Source organism: Propithecus coquereli, unplaced genomic scaffold (genome assembly GCF_000956105.1).
Source record: "Propithecus coquereli isolate 6110/MARCELLA unplaced genomic scaffold, Pcoq_1.0 Scaffold222, whole genome shotgun sequence".
In the NCBI taxonomy this organism is placed as follows: Eukaryota; Metazoa; Chordata; class Mammalia; order Primates; family Indriidae; genus Propithecus; species Propithecus coquereli.
Genome location: NW_012147412.1, coordinates 4,396,319 through 4,406,474, shown reverse-complemented (window position 1 = coordinate 4,406,474; position 10,156 = coordinate 4,396,319). Strand labels below are relative to the sequence as shown.

The window sequence follows — 10,156 nt, the reverse complement described above, 5'->3', positions numbered from 1 at the left end:
AGTAAAAAATATCACTTCCTGAAGTAAATGAGGATATGAATAGCCTTTCACATACCTCTGAGCCATAGAACTGAGATTTTGGAGATACTCTAGACATCACCTAATCCAGCCCTTTCATTTTAGAGATGAAAAATTTGTGACCCAGAACTGAAGCAGGCCACTGACCAAAGCAGGAGGGTAGGGGGGAGGTTTGTGGCTGCGCTGCAGCTCAGTTCTTCTCATTTCCACTTGAATGATTTTCCCTCCTCGTGCTGAGGTGGGAATAATCGATTCCCTGCCAGGCAAATCCAGAGAGTGACCCGGGTCAGGGGGGTGGACTGTCTGCCTGACACTCTCTGGAGCTGTGGCACAAAAGCCTTCTCAGAGCCCGCTTCACCTCTTTGTTGCGCAGAGTGTAAATGAAAGGGTTGAGCATCGGAGTGACTACTGTGTAGAAGACAGCCGGGGCGCCAGCTCCCGCCCCACCGGAGCGCGGTTGCAGGTAGATGCAGACAGGCGGCATGTAGTACAGGAGCACCACGGTGAGGTGGGCAGTGCACGTGGAGAAGGCCCGCCGCCGGCCCTCGGCCGTGCGGATGCGCAACACGGCCGCCACGATGAAGACGTAGGATACGATGATGAGGCTCAGGCAGCCCGCAGCCACGATGCCAATGTTGGCAAGCATGACGAGCTCATTAATGGTGGTGTCTGCACAAGCCAGCTTCAGCACAGGGGGGATGTCACAGAAGAAGTAGGCGATGTGGTGAGGCCCACAATAGAGCAGGTGGAAGGTGAGGGAGGTATGGAGTGCAGAGTGCACGGCGCCTGTGGCCCAGGTGATTCCAGCCAGCCCTGCACACATCCGCCTGTTCATGGCCACTGGGTAGCGCAGGGGTTGACAGATAGCCAGGTAGCGGTCATAAGCCATGACTGTGTACAGGAAGCACTCAGTGCTGGCCAGGAAGTGGAAGCAGTAAAGCTGCATAGCGCAGCCCTCAAAGGAGATCACCTTCCCATCCAGTGTCAGCAGGCCTGCCATGACCTTGGGCACTGTCACTGTGGACAAACATGCATCCAGGAAGGAGAGGTGCCCCAGGAAGTGGTACATGGGAGAGCGGAGGTGAGGGTCAGAGCCCACAGTTATGAGAATGAGGAGATTCCCAGTCACGGTGATGGTATAGATCAGGAGGAAGAGGAGAAAGAAGAGGCTAGGATGTTCAGCTGTGTACATTAGCCCCTCTAGGAAGAAGTGGCTCACCATCGTCTCGTTGGGGTATTCCGTCTCCATGGGCATCTTATCACACACAGAGTGGCTAGACACCCCTTGCTACAAAACTTACATTAACAGACAGAGTAAATAGCTGTTTCCCTTTCCCGAATATCATTATCCATTGGACCAGGCCATCTTGGTCTTGGCCTTGTAAGCAAGAAAACAATGTATAGGTTCAATTCACAGTTCTATACTGTTCTAGTGTTTTCTTGCTGCTTGTAATGAATCTTTCAATATGAGATCTGCAGTCTTTGACACACATAAAGGACTGTAAGAATTATTTGCAGAAATGCACTCCACAAATAATGGCAATGTAAATATGGATTATAAATTCTGCTCTCGATGAATATATATATTTTCGCATATATTCCAGAATTGTGAAGGCTCTTCCCTCCTAATTTACTCTGCATGCTGCAGATGTGGATAGGCAGGTTCTTTATGCTGTGTGTCATCAGACAGTTGCATCCCATCCTGGGGTAAGTCTTGCCTGGAATTTGGGTGTTGTTACATCAGCCAGAAACACAGCAGCCCCACCCATCCCTCTCCAGAGGGAATTCTTTGAAATTTCAGTTACCCACAACTCTCGAGTGTACAACAGTGAAGCCTTGGAGAGTAGACTAATTACCAGGACAATTTGTTCAGTACATTTCGCGTTCTTCCTGTAAACTTTGTTTCAAACTTTTGGGAATCCTTTGCCTATTCCTTTTTTTGTTGTTGAGCCTTTCCACTGGGCCATAATAGAAATTCAAGACTTGTCCTTGAATTTTTCCATCTTTTATCTTCTAAACCTAATTAGATGTTGCATTATGTGAAAATTTTCTTTAAACTGCTTCCCCCTCCCCCGCATTGTCTCTTCAATTTCCATGGATTTTACCTGACCCTGCCTTTGCATATTTTATGCCTAGATTTTCACAATGGCATTTTGTGCCCTGTTACTTCCTCCCTAATAAATCAAATGATCCTGTATTCAATTTCTTTGTCACTCTTCTTAAAATAACAGTTTTAATAGCTCTTTTTTACTGTTGCCCACTGCCAAAGACATAAAGTGTATCTTTGTCTGATAATCAAAATTATCTGTAAACTCTTTCCATTATCATAAAAAATCTTTATCTCCTGCAATTTCCTAAAGAAACTCCTCTTATCCAGAAATGTTGCTCACCTCATCTTCTCAGTTTTCCATGATCACTTCCTGACCTCCTCACAGCATTCCATTTTAAATATGAATGGAACACCTTTAATCTCTACCTCCTCAAATCTATTCTTTATGGTTGAATTTGAACTTTAATTCTTCTAGGAGCCCTTTATAAATATTTTCTCTCATATTGCTTTATTAATTCCTGAAACCTAATGGCATTTATGATAATTATTAAAAAATACCTGAGCATGTAGTACCTTGCAGTGTTTTAATGATCTATGTACATATGTCGTATCTCCCTAAGATGAGCAACAGGGAAAAATCTTATACCTTTTCTAACATCCTGGGGGATAGAACAGTAGAAATAGCAAGGAGTCAAGTATATTTGGAGTTCAAACTTAAGTTTAAACCCATGTTCAGCCACTTGTTTGTTGAAAGATATAAATCGTGGTACTTGATTTCTCTGTTCCTTCACTTCTTAAATTTAAAATGGGGTTGTTATCATTGGTGCTCCCTTTAATGTAGCTACTATTATTTTCCTTAGGATGGAGCAGAGCATACATTTTAGGACCTGAAACTTCTTTATATCCAATAATTTGTGCAAAGACATCTCCTATGATGTTTCTGACAAAAAGTTATGGAACTTCTGCTTGAAGAAGTTCATTAAAGAAGTAATCCCTATTTCACAAAAGAGTCCATTCCAATGTTGGGCAGATAAATATATTGTAATGTTATTTAAGTCAGTTGTATATATGTATTCCTGATATTTCAACCAACTATGTTTAGATTTGCCCTTTCATACCCTTCTAGAGTGGGTATGATAAAAAAAAAAAAAAAGATGAAGAGTAACAAGCATTATTGGATGTGGAGAAACTGAAACCCCCATACATGGTAGGTAATATGGACACCTACTTTGGAAAATGGTTTTACAGTTTCTTAAAAAGTTAAAGATGAATTTACCATATGACCTACCATTTCCACTTCTAGGAATCTATATAAAAGAAATGAAAACTTATGTCCATGCAAACACTTGCATGTGAATGTTAATAGCAGAGTAATGCACAGTGGTCAAAGACATGTGCAACCAGTTTGTTGATCATCAGCTGGTAGATGGATAAAAAAATGATTATATCAATTCAATGTGATGTCATTTAGCAATAAGAGGGAACAAAATATTAATATAGTTTATAAAAGGAATGGACGTCAAGAATATTATGCTAAGTGAAAGAAGACAGGCACAAAAGAACACATATTGTATGATTCCATTTTTATGAAATGTCCTGAAAAGACAAATCTATAAAGAGAGAAATTAGATTGCTGGATGCCTGGGGCTGAAGATGAGAACAAGAAATGACTGCAAATGGGGATAAGAGATCTTTCTGAAGTGATCAAAATGTTCTAAAATTATATTGTGGGAATCGAAAATTTTGTAAATTTACTAATAATCATCAAATTGTACACTTTAAAAGATGAATTCATAACATGCAAAATATACCTCAATAAGCTGTTAAAAAAGAAAGAAGGAAATCTAAAGAAGGAAAGTTGGCCAAGTGACACAAAACATGATTTCCATAAATGGAAAGATATTCCTTGCTCAATATTTAATAATATTTAAATTTCTTCTAATTAAGCAAAACTCTCTATTTTAAAATGTTAAACTTACAGAAAAGTTAAAAAAAAAATAAAGCACAGAGTTCATGTATACCTAAATCTATTAACATGACATATGATATTAATGGATTATCCAGTATTAAACCAATCTTGTATTCCTGCAATATAGTCTACTTGGTTATGGTGTATCATTTTACTTAATGTGGTAATGTATTCTGTTTGCAAGTATTTTATTTTATTTTATTTCAGAATATCATGGGACTACAAATGTTTTGGTCACATGTCTTGCTTTTGTACAGTTTGAGTCAATGTTATACGTGTGCCAATCACCCAGATATTGTGCATTTTATCTGTTAGGTGTGAATTTACCCAAACTGCCCCCCATCTGCTTGAATTACGCTGAGTTTTACTTCTATATGTATACATAAGTGTTCGTCAATTAATTCCAGTTTACTGATGAGTACATGTGGCATTTGTTTTTCCATTCTTTTGATACTTCACTTAGAATAATAGTCTCCAGTTCTATCCAGGTTGTTACAAAGGTATTAGTTCAACATTTTTTATGGCTGAGTAGTACTCCATATTATGCTTACATCACACTTTATTAATCCACTCATGTATTGATGGGCAGTTCGGTTGATTCCATATCTTTGCCACTGTGAATTGTGCCATAATCAACCTTCTAGTGCAGGTGTCTTTTTTATAAAATGACTTTTTTTCCTCTGGATGAATGCCCAATAGTGGGACTGCTGGATCAAATGGTAGGTCTATTTTTAGATTTTTGAGTTGTCTCCATACTGCTTTCTGTAGAGGTTGTACTAGTTTGCAGTCCTACCAACAGTATATAAGTGTTCCTTTCTCTCTGCATCCACACCAGCATCTGTTGTTTTGGGACTTTTTGATAAAAGCCATTCTCGCTGAAGTTAGGTCATATCGCATCGTGGTTTTGATTTTCATTTTCCTAATGATGAGGGACATTGAGCATTGTTTTATGTGTTCATTGGCTATTAGTCTATCTTCTTTTGAAAGCTTTTGTTCATGTCTTTTGCCCAATTTTTAATGGGGTTGTTTGGTTTTTGCTGGCTGTTTTGCTTTATAAAATTTCTTTATAAATTCTCATTATTAGCCCTTTATTGGATGGATAGCATGCAAATATTTTTTCCCATTCTGTGGGTTGTCTGTTCACTCTATTGATTGCTTCCTTGGCTGTGCACAAGCTTTTTGATTTGATCAGGTTACATTTATTTATTTTTATTGCTGCCGTGATTGCTTTTGGGATCTTCTTCATAAATTCTTTGCCAAAACCTATATCCAGAAGAGTTTTTCCAACATTTTCTTCTAGAATTATTATAGTTTCATACCTTAGGTTTAACTCTGTTATCCATCCTGAATTAATTTTCATGAGTGGTGAGAAGTACTGATCCTATTTCAGTCTTCTATATGTGGCTATCCAATTTTCCCAGCACCATTTATTGAATAGGGATTCTTTTTTCCAGTATATGTTTTTATCTACTTTGTCAAAGATCAGATGGCAATGTGAGGATTGTTTTATACCTTGGTTCTCTGTTCTGATCCGTTGGTCTATGTCTCTTTTCTTGTACCATTACCATGCTGTTTTGGTGACTATTGTCTTGTAGTATAGCTTGAAGTCTGGTAAATTGATGCCTCCTGATTTGTTCTTTTTGCTTAAGGTTGCTTTGGCTATGAGAGGTCTTTTCTGGTTCTATACAAAGCATAGAATTATTTTTTCTAGATCTGCAAAAAATAGCGTTGGTATTTTAATGGGGATTGCATTGAATGTAGAAATCACTTTAGGTAGTATATACATTTTAATAATGTTGATTCTGCCGATCCATGAGCATGTTTTCCGATTTGTTTATACCCTCTGCGATTTCCTTCCTCAGTGTTTCATAGTTCTCCCTGTAGAGAACTTTGCTTCCTTGGGTAAATATATTCCTGGCTTTTTATTTTCTTTGTTGCTGTTGTAAAAGGTATTGAGTCTTTGATTTGATTCTCAGTTTGACTGTTGTTCGCATATAAGAATGCTACTGATTTGTGCACATTGATTTTGTAACCCAAGGTTACAAAATATAGGTCCAATTGGCTAACACTTATCTCTTTATAGTAAATAAGAGAAAAGTCCAAAGGTAGAATTCTAGTATTTAGGTTATAGGGCAAGCAATATTTAAATTTAATCTCAACAAAATCTTCTTTTTACTTGTTTAATCAGATAATCAAAGCTCTTTGTTTAATTTCAATTTCTTTATCATTGTGTCTCATAGCACTATATCTGAATGAGCCAAATATCCACAAGTTCAGTGAGAAAGTTTTTTCTTTACGAAGAATAGTTATTGTTCCTTTTAAATAATGACTAAGCAAAAAGATAATTATAAAATTATTATACCACATTTTCTCTTTTCTATTCCAGATATAAAGTTTACAAAGGAAACAAAAGAGAGCCCACAAATAATTATATTAAATAAGATAACTCAGGCAAGATGGCTAACTAGAGACATCACTTGCTGGACAGTCCTGGAGGGAAGGATGAGTTTCAGATAAAGGAGAGGAGAAAGGCATTGCAGCCTCAGGTGTAGGTCAGAGAGAGAAGTGCCGGAGCCTGCTGGGGACCTCATGGAGGAAAATTGCGAAGCAGAGAAGGAAGAGGATAAAGGAATAAAAAGATACTGGTGAGGATAAAACCCAGAGAGGCTCGGAGCCCACTGAAGAGGTAAGTGGGGATCCCTTTCTCCCTCCCACACTCCTTCGGTAATCAGCAGGCTACCAAGTTACTGGAAGCTTTTCTACTCCCAAAAGCCCAAGCACTGTGGTAACCACAGAAATGTGAGGAGAACTTGTATGATCCCAGAGCTTAGACATTCTGTGTGGTGTTCCTCTCCAAAGAGAGTGACCCAAGAGGCCAGAAGTCCATTCAGACTCTTGTCCTTCCCCGCTCATCACCCACCCACTGCAACCAGGAGAGCAGTTTGAGCCCAGAATTTGACGAACAGGAATTCATACTGCCTTGTCTTCTAAATTTATATTTTCTTTTATATTCTAGCTTTTCCTTTAGGATCAAATATCACTAACCTGTTTTTGAGTGTAATATTCAGATAAAGTTTTACCCCAAACTGTGACAACCTGATTTTAAAGAGTTTTGTGTATAAAACACAAAACATACAGTCTGGGAGAAAATATGTTCAAGTCATGTATCAAACAAAGGAATTTTATTCAGGATATACAAAGAATTCTTACAACTCAGTAATAAAAAGTCAAATAATCCAATTTAACTACGGGAAAAGATTTGATAGACATTGTACCAAGTAAGATAAATGAATAAGCAAATTAGCACATGAAAAGACATTCAGTATCATTTGTTAGGTAAATACAAATCAAACCACAATAAGATAACACTTTGAACCCACTAGGATGGCTGTAATAATAATAATAATAATAAAAGGGAAAACAACAAGCGTTGGCAAGGATGTTGAGAAATGCATTCCTAGTGGAGATGTAAAATGGGCCATTGTAAAAAACAGTTTGGCAGTTCCTCAAAAAGATAAACATAGAATATGACTCAGCTATGCCACTCCTATGTGTATACTCAAAAGAATAATAAACATATGTCCAAACAAAAACTTAATTATAAGTGTTCATAGCAACATTCTCATAACAGCCAACATGTAGAAACAATCCAAACGCACATCAACTGGTGCAAGGATAAACAAAATGGGATACATGCATATTATGGAATATTGTATGTGCATATTGTGGAATATTATGCAGCTATAATAATAATCTGCCACATTGTGGATAACCTAAAAACTAAGCCAAGTGAAAGAAATCACACACAAAATACCACATGTTTTATGATTATGTGTATGTGAAATGGATACAGATAGTAAAAACATTAGTGGATGCCTGGGGCTATGAGTGGAAACAGGGTCTGATTGCAAATAGGCACAAGGTAATAAAATGTTCTAAAATTATATTGTGGAGGTGGTTACACAAGTGGTATAAACATGTTAAAAATTATTGAAATGTATACTTAAAATGAATACATTTTACCTCAGAAAAAGCTGTTTAAAAAAAGGTGAAGGACAACACTTGTGTTCTTCTGATTTAGTTAGTATTCCACGTAATGAAGAGATTATATTTGATGATCTCCAAGGCAATATGATATAGTGAAACTAATGATAAGGTCTGGACAGAGGTAGACCTATGTTTAAATCTAGGCTTCATGCAAGCTGAATAGCCTCGTAAGTTCCCTTGAAATTTCTGAGCCTTGGTTTCCTCATCTGTAAAGGATTCTAAAATAATTATAGTATGCTCTTTGTGGATTTCATTTCTTCCATTTTTTTAGAAACTGTCTTCCCATAAACACCATTTCTATTCTCTTCAATGGGTCAAGCTCAACACCAGGGTTCTATTTGAATTTTTTATCTTTTCCTTTTAAATACAGCCTTTAATCTTGAAATGCATCTGCTGTTTGTCCCTACATTTTAATTTTTGCAGTCATTACCCTTAGTCACTCATTTCGTCATGGCTGGGTGATTATAGTAGTTTCCTACAAGGTCTTCTTGACTCTCATTTCTCTCCTTTAATGAATTAGTCCATCCTGCACATCACTGACTGATCAAATCTCAAGAATTTGTCTCTCTTGTCCCCTCCTAGAAATGCTAATCACCCCAACTTTATGTACTGATTTACTATGCAACACAAAATTCCCAACTTACAACTCAAAACTATCTAAAATATGATTTGTATCCATTTATTCTTGTCTCCTACAATCTTTCTCTATTCAAGTACATTTTTTCTATTCAATAAGAATTTCTCTATTCAGGCAGATTTTCTCATCCTCTCCTAAAATTTACCATAATCTCCCCACCCTACTTTATTCCACATTGAAGGAATTGACTCCATCTGTATCTGATAATATCTTTAAAGCTTCTCAGACCTTAATGCACACACAAATCACTTAGGAATCTTGTTAAGATGCCAATCCTAATTCAACAGATCTGGAGTAGGGCCCAAGATTCTTCCTTTCTATCAAGCTCAAATATGGTGCCTATAATGTTATTCCAGGGATTGCACTTTGAGTAGCAAGAATCTAAGTCACTGTTTTTGAGATAAAAATCAAGCCTATCTTCTCCATAAAGTCTTTCTACCCTAAGAGCGATTCAGCTCCTCTGTGAACTCAGTGGCATTTATAGTGTATTTTAATATGCAGCCTAATCACAAACTGTCTTAGCATACTTCCACACTTTTCCATATGCATATATTATAGCTCCCTAAGAAGTACAATGCTGTGCATTTTTTTTGTGTGTTTTCCATAAGTATCTTTGAAGGAGTGGAATAAAAAGAGCATGAACTATGGAGTTTGATAGATGTACTTGGGTTTATTGTTCTATCACCATCACCTATTGGTTGAAGAATGTTTGGCATGCTCAATACCTCAATTCAACATTTTTAAAATGAAAATAGTAATACATAAGAAGTGTCCTATTAATAGTTGCCATTAACCCTAAGCAGTGTATGGCATAGCGTAAAATCTTAACTTTTTCAACCAATTACCCAAACCACTGATTTTTCCATAACCTTTTCAGTATGAGAATATCACCATTTCACAGAAAAGCCAATTCCAATATTGGACAGTTCATATTTATTAGAATATTTTTTACATACAGTTTAAATTGGGATACCTAAACTTCCATCAGCTAGTTCCAGCTTGGCTTTTTGAACTCAATGAAATAAATTCAAAAGACCCAATAAATTCCAATAGAAAAAATTTTGCAAATAATGCTTACTGTATTTTACCACTTATATACAGTATGTAAAATGGTGGATGAGAAAAATTTGGCTAGCAACTATCAATCTTGACAAAAATTTGAGATTTTGCTGTGGCATTTCTTTTTTCTTAATCTCTTTCCTAAAAGCATTTTTCTCCATAGTCCTCAACTTACAATGCAGTTACATCCCAATAAACTCATTGTAAGTTGAAAATATCGTAAGGTGAAAATACATTTAATGTACTTAACCTACCAAACGTCATACCTTAGCCTAGCCTACCTTAAACGTGCTTAACCTACCATTGGGTAAAATCATGTAACACAAAGCCTATTTTATAATAAAGTGTTGAATATATAGTGTAATTTATCGAATAC

General features: G+C 36.9%; 1 protein-coding gene across 1 annotated transcript; it reads right to left on the bottom strand.

Annotated features, from left to right (window-relative positions):
* Positions 1–304: 304 nt before the first annotated feature.
* On the bottom strand, positions 305–1,385 carry LOC105810854 (olfactory receptor 10S1). The gene has a single exon (XM_012644905.1). The coding sequence runs from the start codon at positions 1,271–1,273 to the stop codon at positions 305–307; it is 969 nt and encodes a 322-aa protein (XP_012500359.1). The 5' UTR covers positions 1,274–1,385.
* Between the last annotated feature and the right edge of the window lie 8,771 nt (positions 1,386–10,156).